The sequence below is a fragment of the Callorhinus ursinus genome, unplaced genomic scaffold, assembly GCF_003265705.2.
Source record: "Callorhinus ursinus isolate GAN/ISIS: 27379988/994484 unplaced genomic scaffold, GSC_fseal_2.0 scaffold2, whole genome shotgun sequence".
Classification (NCBI taxonomy): Eukaryota; Metazoa; Chordata; class Mammalia; order Carnivora; family Otariidae; genus Callorhinus; species Callorhinus ursinus.
The window spans coordinates 9,538,892-9,558,916 of NW_027397064.1; the positions used below are offsets into that span (position 1 = coordinate 9,538,892).

The 20,025-nt window shown below is 38.2% G+C and overlaps 1 protein-coding gene across 7 annotated transcripts in view; it reads right to left on the bottom strand.

The window, feature by feature from the left end:
* Positions 1-20,025, bottom strand: part of DAW1 (dynein assembly factor with WD repeats 1) — a 194,094-nt gene that overhangs the window by 172,435 nt on the left and 1,634 nt on the right. For all 7 annotated transcript variants that reach the window (XM_073877638.1, XM_073877625.1, XM_073877627.1 and 4 more), the window contains exons 2-6: positions 10,080-10,152; positions 6,574-6,718; positions 5,156-5,214; positions 2,562-2,684; positions 150-249 (exon numbers count right to left, since the gene is read on the bottom strand). In XM_073877638.1, the coding sequence (XP_073733739.1) occupies positions 150-249; positions 2,562-2,684; positions 5,156-5,214; positions 6,574-6,718; positions 10,080-10,152 (500 nt within the window). The remainder of the gene's footprint in view (positions 1-149; positions 250-2,561; positions 2,685-5,155; positions 5,215-6,573; positions 6,719-10,079; positions 10,153-20,025) is intronic.

Below are 20,025 nucleotides of genomic sequence, written 5' to 3' on the forward strand. Positions count from 1 at the left end.
AAGGAAGGAAGGAAGAAAGGAAGGAAGGAAGGAAGGAAGAAGGAAAGGAAAGGAAAAGAAAAGAAAGGAAAGGAAAGGACAGGAAAGGAAAGGAGTGAAAAGGAAAAGAAAAGAGTAACATAAAAATATAATTAAATAAATATACTCACTATTTCTGCTGTATGACCTCTAAAGGTATGGTAACATTTTCCCGTTTCTGCACTCCATAGCTTACAAGTCTTATCAAAGGACCCAGTAGCAATTTTGTCACTAAGATTTAAAAAAAAAAAAAAATGTGGATTTTGAAAACAAATTCAAGCACAGTGTATGATACACTGATTAAGACAAGAGATATTAATACATCAGTCTATCTACTCAGGAATTTACTTTGTTTTTAAAACAATAAGCACTCTGACATTTGTTTCAGTGGACAACAAATTTAAGGTCTAATTTTTCAATAGTATCAGTTTAAATGTTTAATTTTAAATATTTTACATTAAAGGTATAAATTTATGTTTGGGATTACAATAAATTTTTAAATTAGCACAATGAATATGGTACAAAATTCAGTTTGGAAAATTCTTATCAGTGCTCGCTTCGGCAGCACATATACTAAAATTGGAAAATTCTTATCAAATGGAAATGAATAATGTCTGAGCTGCAAGAACACAGAAAAATTCTATTAGTAGGTCTAGGATAATGTTGAATTTAAAAGAAGAATGAAAAGATATAAATCCAATTAACCATATGGCTAGATAAGGTTTTGGGAACTTAGTGTCTCCTTGGGAAAATAATGCCAATATTACTCTAATTGTAAGGTCCTTGAACAAGAGGGAGGTTCTAGAGAGGAAATATGGTAAAGACCAGTCCCTTTCAAACAAGAGGCTTCCAGTGTATACCGTAGAGCAGAGTTAGGGTCAACATCCAACAGATTAGAGTAGGTTGGCCTGTTTAACCTTTGACCATGGAACTGAAGCTTTTCCTTTACCGTTGACCCCTGTCTTTTACAGCAAGTCATCACAGTGTTCACCCAACTGGGTCATCAATTACAGTGCAAGTTCATTGTTCCAAAGTGCGAAAGGTCTTAAGATCCCAAATACATATCATAAAGCAAATTCCAAACTCCAAACCCTCTGGCCCCTTGTCTCTGCCAGAACAGCCCTCCTGAAACAGCACTTTCACTGAGACTTTCATCTCAACTCGGTCCTCCAGAACAGAGTTCAAACTATACAGAATGTTCTGACCTCGCCCTCTTCTGCTTCTCACCACGAGATGTCCACTAGAGAGCTGGGGGTGCTGGTGAGCCAGATGAAGTCCCACCTACCCTCCAAGCTACAGGGGGCCCTCAGCTAGGAGTCCTCCCCTTCCCTCTGTCCTCCATCTTCCACGCTTCTGCTTGAGCCCCATATCATCCTCAAAGTCTCTACCAGGAGAAATCACATGGATCTTTCTCCTTGCAGTAAACCATTGCTGTTTCGTTCTAGTCATCATAATACCTATATTTATTGAAACAGCTTGGCAAATGGAAAAAGTCAAAGTGAGCCATCAAGAAAAAAGACACACATTAAAATTTTTTTACTCAAATATGCAAGGCCAAGGCCTTTTCTTTGGCTAACTAGAGCTCGTTATTTGTCTTCCAGAAATCATATCCAACCTCTACCACTTCCAATTCTTTTCCTAAAAATGGAATGAGAACATAAACATACTTGCAGAACAATCTGAATACAAAGGTTTTCTAAATGTTTCAATGTGTTTTCTAAGTTTTACATTGATCTCATCTACAACTTCATTTAGTAGTAATTTTTTCGAAGATTTGCCTTATCTATGTTTTCACAAAAAAACAACAGCTTTATTTCCACACTCATATTGCATTAGTTTAAGCAATACTCAATTAAATTCCATAATTACAATTGAAAGCACAACCAACATAAGCAGGCTGATGGACAGACACAACTAACTCTTGGTAAGTTTATGCCTAACCAGTGGGACAAAGAAGCTGGGCATACCAGTGGCTGGCCCAGTGGCTGGCCCAGTTGCTGCAAGCATTCAGGGAGCAGAAGGAGAGCTAGAGAACTAGCTTAATCTGTTGAATCAGTTAACTAGAGGTTGGTTGAAAAATGCGATTATATTTTGTACTGTTAATGTAGCATGTTACTATACACATTTTTTCCTGCTAAAGACTGTAAATTAACTTCTAAACAAAGTAAACCATGTTATGTGGGTATGTCACAGTCTCCAGAAGCCATTGCTCTAAACATCAGTAGGAACTGCCTGTCAGAGAACCCCCAAGGGAAGGAACTCAGCTCTGCTTGGACTTGGACTCTCGCGCTCCTCTTTACTACTGTGTGATCCCGGGAAGGGTACTTGAACTTTATATACTTTATATGAGAACAGTAATACCTGTCCCAAAACTCCTTTAAGCACTGAGGAAGGCACTTAGAAGGCTTTCAAAGCACACATCAGGCACTTGACAAATTTTAGTTCTTTTTTTTTCCTTTCCTCCTCCAATAAAAGGCGGGAGAAAAGAATAAACAAAGTAATGGATTAATAAGGAATAAGAGAATGAGTGGATGTCTTCATACCCGTAAGGGTTGTTGAATGCTATGGCATAGACCACATTCCTGTGGCCCTCCAGGGTGTGAAGCTCCTCTCCAGATGCAGTGTCCCAGACTTTACATGTCCGATCATAGCTTCCTGTGATAAAGCTAACACAAGGAATATATATGAATCACAAAGTGACAATAGCAGTGTGTTAATAAAGACCTCATTTTTTTTTTTTACCCTCAAGATTGTGAGCCCATTTATCTTGCTTTTTACAATGGAAACTGTGGATGCAGAACAGTTAAGTTGGGAAAAATATCTAAATCCTTTGATTAGAAACTTTCAAATTTATCCCTAACCCAAAAAGGAGTCACTAAATAAAATAGAGTAATACTGCCAATAATCATTCTTATAATATAAATAGTTAATAATTAAAGCATTAAGCAGTAACATTTTCTGAAACTCTGACATATCTCGATAAACAGCATCATTCTTCCCATTGGTCAGACCATAAAATCTTAGCACCGCCCCCCCTCTTTCCCTCACACCTCACACACAATCTATTAGTAAATTCTGTTGGCTCAATCTCAAAGTACACCCCTAGGGTGGCCCCTTCTCATCAGCCTCCATCGCTTGCCTCAACAAATGAAACCATCTTCTATGAGTCTTGGCTCACACATGGTCCCTACAAGTCTATTTTCCACCCTGAAATTGGAGTCAATTTTTAACCTTCCTTAGATGGCTTCCTAGCAGTCTGGAGGAAGATCCAAACTTCTGCTCATGGCCCACGAGGCCAGCAGCACTGGCTGTCTCTGGGACTTCAACTTTGCCCCAAAGCACACCCTGTGCCGCCACATTGACCTCGTCGCTAGTCTCTGCAGAACTCGTTTTTGTTTTCCTGTATTACACGTGCTAGTTCCTCCACCCGCCTGGTTTACCGCCATTGTAAACCTGGAACATGACTGGCACGCTAGCCAGTGTTCAATGAATATTTGCTTCAGATTTGCAATCCTCTTACATGACTGTTCTACTACAGGAATAATTAGTATGTTGGCCTCTCAAATTTTAAAGTAAAATGATAGTAGCTTAGTTATTCCTTAACTATTCCATTAGGAAAGATACTTCCCCAACACAGAAAAAAAAATGCACAAAATTAGAAAGTCAGTCTCTATGTCAAGTGGGAATGATAAAAGTTGAGCACAAATCCTGACATTGAAACTCAAATAAACAAAAGGGTTGACAAGACAGGGTGTCTTTGATTCTTCTTTAGGCATTTCCTCTTAGCTTCTTCAGGGATGTAAATTGGTACAGTCGTGATGGAAGACAGGATGGTGGTTCCAAAAAAAATTAAAAATAGAACTACCATATGATCCAGCAATCTCACTTCTGGGTGCATATCCAAAAAATGAAATCAGAATCTCATAGAGATATCTGCACTCCCATGTTCTTTGCAGCATTGTTCACAGTAGCCAAGATATGGATACAACATAAATGTCCATCAAAGAATGAATGGAATATTATTCAGCCATGAGAAAGAAGGAAATGCTGCCATTTGCAACAACGTGAGTGAAACTGGAGGACATTATGCTAACTAAGTGAAATAATCCAGCCACAGAAAGACAAATATTGTCTGATCTCACTTACATGTGGAATCTAAAAAAAAAAAAAAAGAAAGTCAAATTCACAGAAGCAGAGAGTAGAACAGTAGTCACCAGGGACTGGGGAGTGGGAGAAATGGAGAGACGTTGGTCAAGGAGTATAACATTGCAGTTATGTAGGATGAGTAAGTCTAGAGACACAATGCAGAGGCACAGTGACTGTAGTTAATAATACTGGATTGAACACTGGAAATATGCTGAAAGAATACATTTCAAGTGCTTTCTTCACACGAAATGGTAACTGTGAGGACATAAAATGTTAATTAGCTCAACTGTAACATTTACTTTACTCTGTATTCCAATCATGTCACCGTAAATATATGTAAGTTTAATATTTTGAAAAAGAAATTTTTATTCCTTGGTTGTTAAAAATTAGAAATAAAGAATAGAAATGGAAATATAGAAATAAAGAGGTGGAGCACAGAGGATTCTCAGGGCAGAGAAACTGCTCTGTGTGATGTCTTAATAGTGGACCCCTGTCATTACACATTTGTCAACCCCTAGAATGTATGAAAGTAAGAGTGACCCCTAATGTAAACTACGAATTTTGAGTGATAATGAGGTATTTGTCAATGTAGGGCCATCAAAGAGGAAATCTGAGGGTGTGTGGGGATCAGGTGTACATGGCAAATCTCTGTACCTTCTGCTTAATTCTGCTATAAACCTAAAACCACTATAAAATATAAAGTCTAATAATAAATTTTTTTCATTTAAAAATTTTTAAATTTTAGGGGCACCTGGGTGGCTCAGTTGGTTAAGCACCTGCCTCTGGCTCAGGTAATTATCCTGGGGTCCTAGGACTGATCCCTGCATCAGGCTCCCCGCTCTGGGAAGAGTCTGCTCATCCCTCTTCTTCTGCCCCTCCCCACTCCTGCCCTGCTCGTGCTCTCTCTCTCTCGCTCACTCTCTCTCAAATAAATAAAATCTTTAAATAAATTAAAATTTTAAATTTTAAATAATAAATTTGAGAACCTTACCATGAGCCTGATTTATTAAGTGCAACATTAGTCAATGGCAGTATATGTGCTCTGAGAACCTTCAATGAAAGAAAACACAATTTGTTTTAAGCTGAAAAAAATTAAGTTTAACTCATTAATTTTAACTTCAAACTAATGAAGACATTCAAGTTTGTCTTAATTATAAATAAATGGACAATAGTCACTATCTGAACAAATGAAAAAAAAATACATTGTGCCTTCTACCATTAAGACCAATAAGACATTTGATAGTTACAAATAATTGCAAAAACATAATTAAATCTGTGTTTTCCATGAATTTGCTTTTAAGATAAATTACTGCTATTAAATAAGATATCAAATAGCACTAATTTATAATATTTTCTTTTAAGTACTGCACAAGGTTTTGTACATATGCATGAATAGTATATAGAGGAAATATACCAAACATGTTTTAAATATAGATTTTACAATTAGTTATTACTTTTGGAATCTTAAAGCTCCTCTAGAGTCAGGGTATATCTTATCTTTCTACATTATCAAACACATGGTGGATGCTAAATATTTATCGAACGAACATACATAAATTGGATAGTCTGTTTATAGATAGAGTGGCAAGGCTGGGACAGTCTCAGTTATTTCTACTGCAGGAGTATAATTATTAATAGGTTAGGCGATGTACAGAGCTCATATTTGAAGTTAAATAGTGCCACCTGCTGGAACAAAGAGATACCACAAGAATAATTGCTTCATTTTTCAATAATAATACATTGAAGGGATGACTACAAAAGACTGAATATCTTGTATCAGATAGAATATGTCAAGTATATAAATAACAATTACATTTTCTTATAATTTTATTTAAATCATAAAGAGAAAATCAGTGTAATATGGAGCCATACTAGAATAAACTACTAAATATTGTTAAATAATTAAGAAAAAATACAACTGTCCTGAATAAGTGACAATGTTTGTGATATTTTTACTTATAGCAAAAGCTATAGAGAAAAGTAGGTACATTTATACTGCATTAAAATTATCATATAAGTTATGTCAATAAATAATTTACTGAAATATAGTTTAGTTCACCTGGAAGCAGAAAATATTAAATATTGATATACCATGAACTACAACTTTTTAATATTACTCCAACTGAAAAGAATTTTAAGTTTTCAATAACTTAAAACTACCTTAATGGTCATCCCTTAAATTTAACATTGTAAAGAACAGCCAAACTTACTACAAATCTCTCTAACTCCTCAAGAAATAAATGTTAGAATTTTATTCAGTCAATAAACAGATACTTGTTGAGACTTAGTCTCAGCAAATATATGTGAGGCACAGAGGTAAAGAGAAAATATAATCTGTATTTTGTCTCAGATTGATAGGAAACAACTAATTCACTGAAGTTCTAGGTTTTTTTTTAATACATGCATTACCTTAAAAAGATAAAATTTGTGGTTACTGTGCTGTCTGAGTTTATCTTGTAATCTCTGTATTAAAAGCTTTACTTGATCTGATCGTGAAGCTGTGATTAGAGGCTCTGCTTTCTGTATCTCTTCTACTAAGGCATTGACATCAGTGCTGAAATTCACAAAAAAAAAGTTACTTTTTTCTATGCCAAAATTTGCATACACATGCAATGCACGAAGAATTGTATTGCGTTACGAAGGATATCTATAAAATGTCAAAACGCCATCAGCTTTACTAAGAGATTTCTGGGGAAAAATACAAATCAATAAAGAAATCGAGCCTGCATGAAAGTGGCTCGGGTTCTTCCGAATGCACCGTCATAAACCGAGACGTCTCCCGTGGAAGGTGTTCAAGGATTCTGATTTCCTCACCTGAGAAGGCCAAGTGCATACTAGTTCTGAACATGAGCTCTTCATTTTCTTCCTGTTGCTTTTTTCTCTTTAATGAACATATACAGAATGTTCCTGGTACCACTATACTTTGAATCTTATATACGCTCTCTTGTTTAATCCTGTAACAACCCACCAATTTAATGCTTTTATCATAATTACTTCAGAGATGAAGAAACTGAGGTTTGAAAAGGCTAAGTTTTAAAAATTCAGTACCTAACCAAAAATGGACATTCAAAGAATGATGATGATTAGTATTTCATATGGACTATAACATCATTCCCCCCCCCAAAAAAAAGCTGCTCTGAAAAGTACAGAGTCAAGGTTTCCCCCAATACTCAAATAATCTATAGCAATGCTGATCAATTTTGCTAGTCCAGAATAATTGTTCAAGAAAAAGAATAATGTCTATAAGCCACAAAGCAGCCAAAATAGATCATTTCGCAAAACACATCACAAACATGTATCAAAGATGCACTGCCCATCCCCTCCCTCAAGAATAGACTCATGGCCCCGCTGGGATGGGGGGTGGGGTTGCCTAGGCAGCTGACAGCCTCCAGCAGCAGCTCCTTAAGGATCCACCTCAGCATCAGATCCCCGAGCCACAGGCAGGCCCTCCTCCAGTAGCCCTCAGCCCAGGCCTGAACAAGTGCACAGTGCAAGATCCTGGCCATTTCTGCCCCCAGAGGAACTCTCACCAGCGAGCTTTATGGAGAGCTCCCTGTGGGCTGGCAGAGACTTGTCACATCTGCATCATCATGGTCAATGGCTCTTCATGCTGAACTCTGCTTCGCTTCCTGTCACAGATGTCACTTCTCAATAACCTGTCTCCCACCTACCTCTCCTATCTCTGTCTCAACAGCTGCTTCCCAGAATTGCAAACTCTGATAAGCATGCCTCTCCTCTTCTAAATAAACAGTTCCTGAGCTCCAGTCCTTATAAGGCACTGAGCTAGAAGTCTATTCATCCCACTAACATTTACCCTACTGTTGCTTAGGTCCTGGGAGGGTAAAAGATACAGTCCCAGCTCTCAAGAAATACAATCTATCGGAATAGGAATGAATATCTAGAACAGAAATGAACCAGAGACAGTTTATAATGATGACTTTGATAAATTCCAAGAGAGTCAGTTGTCAAAGGACTTACAGTTTCCTAAGAATTAAGAAGATGATAATGCCTCTTGGAAAGGTTTCCAGCCACTGTTATAAATCAAAACAGATTTCCCAGCAAGATCTAAATTCACCAGATACTTAGTCTGTACATCCCAACCCTGTGGTATTCTAATTGCCCGTTTCCAATACAGTAACTCCAGTATGTCTCATATCATGCAAATGTTTTTATATGCAGAATTCTTCCAGATTCTTGAGCAGAACCAAAAGTAACATCCATACTTTTTTTTACTTGACATTTATATACCACATAGCATGACTACAGCATCCTAAGGATCTACACTTCTTAAGATCTAGCTGGAAGTTATTCTCTCATATAAACATTAATCTGTGTCACTCATATGATGTTCTGTCTGGTACAGGTTGTTTCTCAAACTAGACAACACAGTCACTGAGGTAGGGATCAAGATTCTTTATAGCCTCTCATTGACTCTAAACTAGAGCTTTGCATGTAGAAGGTGCAAATAACATCATTATGGACTCAGTAAATGAATGTCTGACAAAGGAACTTTCTACCCGCTGGCATAATCAGTAATACGTGCCCGTTAAAAAAATAACCGAAATCTTGACTTGATCTTAGACCTTGTCTTACCTGAAAATAGATAAAACAATGACTTGTTGTAGATGAAATTCAATGCCATTATCTTTGCCACCATTTATTCTTTGATTAAAAAATAAACGATTGAGTACCTTCTGTGTGGTCACTTGGAACAAGAAGAGGACTCAACGTAAACCATCACCATCCAAGCCACACCTTGTCCTCACCCTCAGACAAGTTCCAGAGCCCTCGAGTGACCGCAGCTCTGAGGAGCCATGAGGCAGCTGGGCCTCATTTTAAAATTAGAGAGCAGCTCATTTACTATTTAACTACGGTTATGTGAGATGTCCCTTTGTTCCCCTCCCCGATAATCATGACAAAGGAGAAGGACAGTTACCATGGAAAATCACTTATTTCACTGGATCAACAACTCTGAAACACGTCTCGTGGAATTTTTGTCCTATTTAAAATTTTCTCCCACTCAAAATATCTTTACCTTATCTGAACATGGGCTTCTGCAGGATAATCACTAATCTGATTCTGTCTCTCGAAGTGGAGTTTTGCCTAGGATTTCTTTCTGGTTTGTTTGTTTTTGTTTTTGTTTTGTTTTTTGAGTTTTGCATAGGATTCCCTACAGGGAATGAATTCTGGGCAGTATGATCTCACAAGAGGATTTCTTAACTCTGCCCCATGACAATTAATGAGGAGGATGGAATGCAATCAGCCCTGTGTGATGTTTATCTACCAGGAAAGTAACAGGCTTAGCAGTATGCTTAAAATTCCAGTAACCAGTATTCCTCAAAAATGTTAAGATCATCAAAAAGAAGGGATGTCTGAGAGACCATCTTCACCACGAGGACCCTGAGGAGACTGGATAATGAAATGTAGTGTGGTATCTTGGAAGAGAAAAAGATAATTAGGCAAAAAAAAAAAAAAAATTGAATAAGATATGGTCTTTAGTTAGTAAGAATTTATCAGTACCTGTTCACTAATTAGGACCAATGTACCACACAAATCTACGATATTAATAATGGGGGATGCAGGGCATGGGGTAGAGGAGAGCTCCTATCTTCACAACTTTCTAAAACTATTCTAAACTAAAAGATTAAAAACAACAACAACAATAACTGGTCTATTTAGGACAAAAAACAAAACAAAACACGGCAGACTGATGATACTTTTCCCATCTCCCCCTCACCCAGCAAGATGCTCAAGCAGAACTCGCTGAAGCAAGCCGGAAATAATACAGCACAGGACACTGTTTTAGCAAAGTATTGTCTGAGTTCATGCAGCTCATCCACACATCACCCTGTGTCAGCGTCTTCCAATAGAAAATCTGGATACGAAACCCAGGTTGCATTGAGTAGCTATTTTACCTGGAACTGAGGTTGAGCAAATCTATGGATTTGGTTTTCAACTCTCCACTCTTTTCATATTCCAACATAATTCCTATAAAAATAAGCAAACATGTTATAAAACACTTAGGATGACAACCAATGTCAAAAGCTAATCTACTTTGCCATAATTTTTTTCATTTGTTTTTTAATTTTTTTAATTTCTCGGCATAAAATATACACAGTGATGTCTGATTCTAAAACAAGACTGTGTGACCTCACTTTTCCCTAGTCCTTCCTCTAAATACAGGTACATATCCTTGAAATTATTCAACAGGCAATGCTAAAATAATTGAAGGTTGGGTAGAGAGTAAACTGGCTAGAGTTCTCAGGACTTGAGCAATGATAGTGTGGTGAGTTCCCTGGGTTTTCTTTTTACCTCCCATATACCCCTAAACTGGAAACCAGAGTGACTTGCAGCCTGGAATCACCAAAAAGCATAGACAACAAAAACCAAGCAACAGCAAAACTCGCTTTCTGTGGCCAAAGGACCAGGCAAAGAGAAGTCAGATAAAGAACTAATGGGGAGCCCGAAGCCCTGCTCCACAACTGGGGCTCCTTAGGCAGTCTGATCCCCCAGTGGAAGGAAGCCCTGGGCTGTCCCAGTCCCCCTGCAAAATTGGGCCCCAGCAGTAATCTGATCTGCCTGCAGCAGCCTAGCAACAAGGACCCAGGCCTCCTCAAGACCCTCAGCTAGGGCCCCAGGGGGCCATCTAATCTGTCTACAGCAGCCACAGGGAAGTCCTAGGATCACTCAGTCCCCATTCCACAACCAAGCCATTGGTGGGCAGCCTCATCCACAGGCAAAAGGGGCAGCAATGAAGTCCTGGGATATCCAGACCCCACTCCACAACCAGGCACCAAAGCAGTGTCTTCCTGCCTTTCAACGAGTGGTGTCACCAGGCCTAGAGTCTTGTCCCCCATGTTCCCCTCCCCCCAGAAGGTCACTCAGTGAGAGCAGGCATACTGGGAAGTACCTTCCACTTTGTAGGTGGCACCAGCTGGAACTGAGCAGGAGACTTAGCAGCATCAGAAAAACGAAGCAGACCAGAATAACATTGCAAGGGCTCATGAAACTAAGCTACCATTGGAACTAAAGCCCACAAAGTAGGCCAGAACCTCCATGCTAAATCTAAACATGGTGACAGGCCTGTCAAAGTCGATTCAGATAGGATCAAGAGTCTCCAAACATAAGAACCAAAATGTCCAGGATACAATAAACAGGAAAAGACAATCAATAGATCAAAATACCCAGTATACAATAAAAAAATCAACCATCACACCAAGAACCAGAGAAAGACAATCAACAAGCACAGATATGGAGGTGAATCAGATGCTGGAATTATGTGACAAGGATTTTAAAAAGAGATGTCAAAATACTTTAGCAACCATTCACAAATTCACTTGAAACAAATGAAAAAATAAAAAAAATCTCAGAAAAGTAAAAGTTTTTTAAACAAACTAAAAGGGAATTATAGAACTGGAAAGTTCAATGGGCAAAATGAAAAACTTGTTGAGTAGGCTCAGTAGAAGAATGGAGATGACAAAGGATAGAATGAGTGAACTTGGAGACAATTCAATAGAATATATTCATTCTGAAAAACAGAGAGATAATTTACTGGGGGGGGCGGAAAAAAACACTGAACAGAGCCTCTTACCCACTTTATTGTACTACTTCTATAAATATGGGCCAGTGGATCTCAAAAGTTTTGGCCTTAAGACCACTTTACACTCTTTAAATTATTGAGGACACCAAAGAGTTTTTGTTTTTGTAATATTTTCCATATTAAAATTGAGAAATTTTTAAATTATTTATTAAATTTTAAAATAATAATAAAGTCATAGCATGCTAATGTAAATAACATATTTTATAGAAATAACTAAGAAGAGTAGCATCATTTTAACACTTTTGCAAATTTCTTTAATATCTGGCTTAATGAAAGACAGCTAGATTCTCATCTCTGCTTCTGCATTCAAACTGTTCCTACACAGTGTTTCAGATGAAGTATATGGAAAAAAATCTGGTCATGCACAGATATGTAGTTGGAAAATGAGAAATTATTTTAATTGCATTTCCAAGTAATCAGGGATAATCTTCTTTAATACTATATTAAAGCTTAACAAGTGGTGGGGCGCCTGGGTGGCTCAGTCATTGAGCATCTGCCTCCGGCTCGGGTCATGATCCCAGGGTCCTGGGGTCGAGCCCCACGTTGGGCTCCCCGCTCAGAGGGAGGCCTGCTTCTCCCTCTCCCACTCCCCCTGCTTGTGTTCCCTCTCTTGCTGTGTCTCTGTAGATAGATAGATAGATAGATAGATAGATAGATAGATAGATAGATAAATAAATAAATCTTTAAAAAAAGATAATAAATAATATAAAAAATAAGATAAATAAAATCTTTTTAAAAAAGCTTAACAAGTGGTAATTCATAAAGATTGTTTGCAGTATAGAGTCTGAAACCACATCAGTTAACTCTTCATACTCTGTTACATTGAAATCCATTGGTCTATCTCTCACTCAAAGGATCTTTTATTCATGTATGGTTTATACATCATACACCAGACATCTGAAAATTATTCGTTTACTGAGTTATGCACACCTTCTAAATGTTGGCATATATCATCATACAATATCCCCCCAAAAAATCACATTTGTTAACATCACTACCAATATCTATCATCAGAAAACTCTTTCAGTGTCAGTAAGCTGCCCAGCTCATGACAGTAGATACAAGTTTTCTGAAATTCTAATTTTTGCTTGAAAGCTCAAATTTTATCACTGGCAAGAAATGCTGACAGTTTGGCTTGAAAGTTCCAGGCTCACTTTGCTCGTTTCCAAACAAAATGTCTTCCAAATGTCCAAGTCTGAAAGCCACATTTGTTTTTCAGTCTTTCTAGTAAAACAGGTGTTTCATGAAGAAAATGGCTGGTTCATCTCTCAGTTCACATGACCGCACAAGTGTTTTCCTCAAAACAACTATCAAACATCACTGTGCAGCAGAAGGGCTTAATGAGAACTTTCTACTGCATCAGCCAGAAGGCAAGTACTCTCAGGTCAGTATTTGACTACATTAGTAAGTTTTACTGCTTCATCAAGGGCATTCCTAAGTGAAACTGAGGGGGTTTCTTCCTATCACCAATTTGTGTCAGTGAGAAATACAATGACCGCTATGAAAGTTTGTTGCTACCGCCTGATGTGGAGTAAGTTTCCAGAGATTTCACTTCCCAGGACTTTTGTTCCCAGTAGTGCAAATGTCAACACCATGAAAAATCCAAATGGTATCTGCTATTATGGAAAGAGATGTGGCCTTGAGGCCCCACTGAAAGGACATAAGAGCCCCTAAGGGTCCTCCTACAATTTGAGAATAGCTGCCCTAACTTCATAAATTTGATATAACAGATGGGATTCCAGAAGGCTTTTAGATCAAGAGAAAATAAGAAATTCCATCCAAAACACTGTATTTACCTTCCAAAGCACTGAACCGTTGAGATAGAATGTGGCTGAGTTGAAAAGGCATGCACGCGGCATCAAACAGATCCAGGTTTGAGTTGAGCTCAAGTCCTAACTTATTTCATGTTACAGGAATCTCTTTATATCTCAGTCTTCTCGTTTACAGATAATACCTTCATTTTGCTCGTTGAAATAATATGTAAATAAAGCACCTGGCATCTAGAAACTCGTTAAGTAGTTCTTACTATCTAATGAGGAATCAAATATTGCCTTGTGACACATAGTCACCTTGTATTACATAAATTGCCTCTATGCCTTCTCTCCCCAGTGAGATTTTAACAGCTTTGAAACCATATGCTTCTTTGTACTCCCAGGAAGACCCTCCTGGGAATGAGTCATGATGATTTATTCACAGTAAGCCCATGATTTAGCCAACTTCAAGTACAAACAACACTGTCAAATGGATTTACACCTTCCCCTCTCTGGCCTTCATTTCTCCCTCAGTGGTGCCTGCCCCTCCCCGTTGTCTTTATGATCTTTCTGTTTTCTGTCCTCCCCACATCGGACTCACTAGGCTATGCACTCCTGGGCCTGTCTTCTCTTTATCCCTAGTGTCCACCATGAAATTTGGTGCGCAGGAACTGTTCAAGCAGCACTTGTTGAATACAAGCTAACTGACAGATGACTGGATGAGTGTCCCCAGATTGCTTAATGCAATTGACAGTCCTTATCTTTATGGCACATGGACTTTCAAAGATAATCAACACCATGACCAACTCCCTCCTTCTTCAAATACGATTCTCCATCGATTTTTATGAAATCTCTCTGTCTTTTTTCTCTACTTTGTTACTTTTCATTCTCCTTTACTGATTCCTCCTCTTAGACCTGACCTTTAAATACTGATTTAGGGTAGGGTTCGGGTCTAGGAGCTCTCTCTTTACATTTTTTTTCTCTGTATAAATTCACCCGTACCCATGGCTTTGATTACCATCAGTATGCCAACAATTACCAGCTGTAATCTCCCATCTAGACCTCTGAGTTCCAGACGTGTGGATATCTCGCCTGTACCCCAAACAAGTCCAGGATCTTCCCCCTCAATCCTGCTTCTCCTACAGAGCTTGTTTCCCAGTGTCAGACATCACCACTCACTGAACTGCACAGCTACAGTCTTGGGAGGAATTCACCTCAACACAGTCGCACTGCACGGATTTGGCACAACCTAAGCAGGTAAACCCAAGCAGCTGTTGTGTAACGAAGTGTAACATTTTAGAACTGAAAAATCATTCCATATGCTTTTAATGACCAGAACACCAGGACACAGCAGGCAAACAACCGTAACTAAAAGGCTAGTTCGGGATAGTTTTATTTTGTTTCTTTTCCCCAAGAAGTGATCTTTTCATATCAAAGACTTGAAATCAGACTCCAGTCTAAGAAGCAAACTTACAAAGAAAAAAGAAAGGATCAGTGGAGAGCCAACCATTGTAAATACTGTTATTTCCTTAGAGTAAAAATCGGCTTCTTGTTCCACATTAACATTTTCAATAAAATATGGATGTTGTAACATTGTAAAAATCTTCTCAAAAACCTATTTATATGCCGCGTGTTCTAGAAAGGATTTAAGCGGGTTTAGAAAAAATAAATAGAATACAAAAAGCTAAGATCAGAAGTAGATAAGAATTAGATACATTGACAAGGGAAGAGTCAAGTAAAGGAAAGATCACATCTATAATTGCACTGAACACCTAAATACAAAATTAACAGGAAATGTGCAAGGTCTAGCTGTACTATTGAACAAAAAGGAAAATTGTGATAAATGGAGACACACATTTCTAGATGGGAAAATGTAATATTATAAACATGTCAAATCAACCTATGAATTAAAGTAATTATAATGACTTTATTTTTTGGAATTTGAAAATTCACCATATATTACAACGAACTGTAAAACAATAAAGTGTAATTCTGAAACAAAATTAGATCAGTATAATAGAATCACCTATATATGGGAGTTTAAAAATAAACTGAAGGTAATATTTTAAATTAATGGGGAAAGAATAAATTATGCAATACATAACAATGTAATAATCAGTTGGATTTTGGAAAAATTCATAAAACTGGACTGCTACCACACAATGTACAAAAATATATTCTAGGTTGATTAGAGATTTTAATATTAAAAACAAAATATAGAACAGTCAAAATAATAGAACATATTTACATCTTAGTGTAAGTAATCGGCTTTTTAAGCATGATGTGAAACTCAACACCTAAAAAAGAAAAAAAAATGATGCATTTGTCTGAAATAAGTTTGAAGCTTCCACACAGGAGAAGATTCCACAAAGTTAAAGACAAATGACAACCAGCAAAAAAAAAAAAAAAAAAAAAAAAAAAAAATCAAAAATAAAAAGAAAAAAGAAAACAATAAAAAAAAAAAAAAAAAAAATCAACTATAAATACAAAGCTTAAAGAACTTAATATAAAGAAGTCTAAAAAATGATTTTTAAAAAGAAAATGGATAAAAGGCAAGAACGGTCAGTTTGCAAACAGAGCGGGACAATGGTCAATAACCAGACTGAAATAAAATGTTCCCAACTCCATTAAAAAGAAATACAAAATACAACAAGAGATATAATCTTTACTCATCAGAATAGCAAAAATGGCAAAGACTGATACTACTAAATATTAGCTCGGTTGAGGAAATGGGCATTCTCACTATTGGTAGATATGTCAGGCGGCTCCCTTCAAAGAGCCATCACACCCTCAGGGCGTTGAGCATGAGCTTAGCTATCTCTTCATGTATTTTTCAGAATTTTGTTAAAAGTAAATACTACTCTATGATAGAAAAAAAAGTAAGAGAAAAATTAGAACATGGAGAAAAAGGAAGAAAAATGATAGAGATTAACATTATTAGCATATAAACTCCTGAAGATCAAGATCAAGATCCCCATAAGGTTATTTGAAAACCCAAATATCATGCAAAGTTTCTATCAGCTTAAGGCATCACTATAATTAAGGCCTGCTTCTTTCCTGTTCTGTAATTTTAAGTATTTTGCATCATGTATGAGTACTCAATATGCACTGTCTATTCTTGAGGGAAGTAGGTATTCAATATAGTTGAGGAAACAAATGATGTAAACAATGAGTAAATAATATAATCTTAATCTGTAACTCAGAGAAAGGTTGGAAAGAATTAGCACTTGACAGCCCACACACCATAATTTAACATCCTAAGGAAATGCACTAAATAATTTTGGCAAATTCACAAAATACTGCATTCTTTTTTTCACTACTATCTTGTTTCTTATAAAATAAAAAATGTTAAAAGTCTTTAAAGTTGACTACAAAAAATTAGTTGGGTTACTATACAAATGGATCTAGAAAACAAAGTGCAAAATCTGAAACCTGTGCCTTGGACTGTTCCACCGTTACAAAACATCAAGGTCAAATGCTCACCCTTCCCATGACCACTGAGCTGCAGTATGAGCCACAGGCTGGGTCATGCACAGTGAAGAATACAAGAAGAAAATAGACAAAGATGCTCCCAGGAGTACATTTTTTTTTTCAGGGATTGTTTCCCATAGTATCTTAATGTTCTCCATCTGCCCCTGGTTGTGAATTTTTGTGCATTAGGCATGATTCCCAAAAACACTTAAGAAAGAAGCTGCCCCCCAAAAAATTCTGCAATGTACTATATATAAGGCTAAGATTCAAAAGATGTGAGTGTTCCTCACTCCGATCACATTCAACCAACAGAGACCTTTAAAGTGCTCAGGATATTAACTAGTCTAATTAATGTTTATTATCACCTTCTCGTGGCCCAAAAAACTAGGGGCCTACACACAAGAAGTAAAAGACAAAGACAGTCATGCCTGAGTCAGTTGAAAAGCACGTATGCAACACCCACTCTTCACGAAGTGAAGAGCTTATGAATTAATGAATGAGATAAAAAGAGAATGCCCATGCCTGATTAGCCATATTACTGCTATGTACCTTTAGGAGGGAGAGGGACAATTCCATGGATGCCAACAATGGAATGCTCCTGACCTATATGTTACTCAAAAGAAAGTAGGAGGACTGAAATCTGTGGATTAAGAGATTAAACAAAATTGCAGAAGGGATAAAGGTAACACAAGAATGATTCAGTGGTGAGTGATTTTTTTCCTACTTGATAATGTTATTTCAACACCCACCTGCTATTCAGTAGTACCGTGGAAACTTGTATATAATGTGTGGCTCACCAAAGACTGGAATTCAGAAATTAAGTGTCTAACATGCTAAGTGATATGACTTCATTATAAGATAATCATTAATGCAATAGTTGCAAGTGTAAGTCTAAAGCCTTATTGAATGTGAGATTGCTGTTGAAACCCTGGGCTTTCAGAGCTGGAGCGAATCTTACCGATCATCTGTCTGACCTATTCCTCTTTCAGGAGGAGCTCGAGGCATTCTACTCAACACACATCATCTCATTAAACTCATTCATTTATTCAACAGATAAGTGAGTGCCTCTTTATTGACCACTCTCTAACTACTCTAAGTGCTAGACATGCGGTAGTAAACAAAACAGACAAAGTCCAGGACCTCATGAAGCTTTTATTCTAAGTCGGGGTGACTAAGCAAAATAAGTAAGTAAAATTGTGGTACGCTGAACTAAGGCAATGCTAGGAAAAAAAAACAAAGCAGCGGAGGATGCTATGAAATATCTTGAGAAGAAGTTGGAAATTGTAGAGATTCTAGAAAGGGAGGCTTCAATTTACTCACTTTACTTACTTTTAAGGACAGAGCCAAAAATACGTGAGCATGCTGGCTATGCAGATGCCCAGGGAAGATTATTCCAAGCAAAAAGAGTAGCAAGTGCAGAGACCCTGAGTCGGGGCATGCCCAGCCCATCCACTGAACACCAAGAAGAGTAGTGTTGCTGGAGGGGAAGCAGGGTGAAGTCAGAGGCAAAAGCAGGGAAGATCCTGTAGGGCCTTGGAGATTAAGGCCTTGGAGATCATGGCCCTTTTATTTTAAGTAAAATGCAAAGCCATTGGAGAGCTCAAGCATAACAGTGACATGATCAGATTTATGTTCTAGCAGTCATCCTGCTGCTGTGATGAAAATATACAGAAGTGGGGCAAGGGTGGAAGCTTTAGCAATAGAAAGCATGGTAGCCATTGCTGTGGGGTAAAACTGCTGAATCCTGTATATATTTTAAAGGGGAGCTGGCAGGATTTGTTACTGGACCAAATGGGGAGTATGCAAGATGGGAGAAAAGGATGAGTCCAAGGTTTTGGCTCAGGCAGATAGAGGAATGGAGCTGCCATTGAGTGAGTGGAGAGAGACCATAGGACGCCCGGTATGAGATGCACATTGCACATGCAAATGAACAACCGGGCAGGCCATGAGGTAGGTTCTCAGGACTACTCCCTCAGGTTATTAAACCTGGAGAATAGATGAGATCACCTAATCGATGAGTATAGATAGAGAAGTCCACGGACAGAGCTCCAACATTAAGATCAGAAGGAAGAGAAGCCAACAAGATGGATGAAGAAGGAGTGACAATAAAGCAGGATTAAAAACCAGTGTGTCCTGGGAGCTAAGGGGCAAAGTAGTCAAATGCATCAAATGTTGCTGCCAGGTCAGGAAAGGAAGGACAGAGAGGCGGCCAGTGGGCTGAGTGATGTTGGAGGTCATTGAGGATCTTGAAGAGGGCAGTTTCCAGCGGGGCCATGAGGGTGAGAACAGGATAGGAGTGAGTCCAAGACAGAAGAGAGAAGAGAAATGGGGACACTGTTCTTCCAAGGAGGTTTGCTCTGAAGGGAAAGAGATAAATGCAAAAGTAGCTGCAAAGGGTCAGTAGATGGGCAAGAGGGTGTTATTTTCACCATGTGACTTGATGATCAAAACGCATCAAAACGCCTCGATGGATAGAAACAAATTGACCAAGTTACAAAATTTGTACACGGTGAAAGCCAGTTATTATGACCCCAGAGCTCATCTTCCTAACCTACACTCCACAGCAAAGGGATGAATGAAAGCAAGCCATTCACATATCAGTCGATGGCAACCAGCACCAGCCTACACCAAGCACAGCCAAAGTAAAGTTGTAAATGCTTCCAGAGAACAAGCTATTTACAATTTCCTACGTGCTACCTCTCACATCTAGAGCCTTTTCATGTTATTTTAACTGTAATTCTAAGAGGGAGAAAATGAGTTATAATTTTACTACAAATGTTCTCTTCACATTGGTGAGAGCGGCTGCCAGGCTTACCCTTGCAAGGAAGCCCAAACTTCTCATCTGGCAAGGATATTTGGTATCTACTGCTTTGTGGCGAGTTTTGCAGACTTTGGGGTGCCTGGGTGGCTCAGTCATTAAGCGTCTGCCTTCGGCTCAGGTCATGATCCCAGGGTCCTGGGATCGAGCCCCACATCGGGCTCCCTCTCCACAGGAAGTCTGCTTCTCCCTCTCCGCACCCCCTGCTTGTGTTCCCTCTC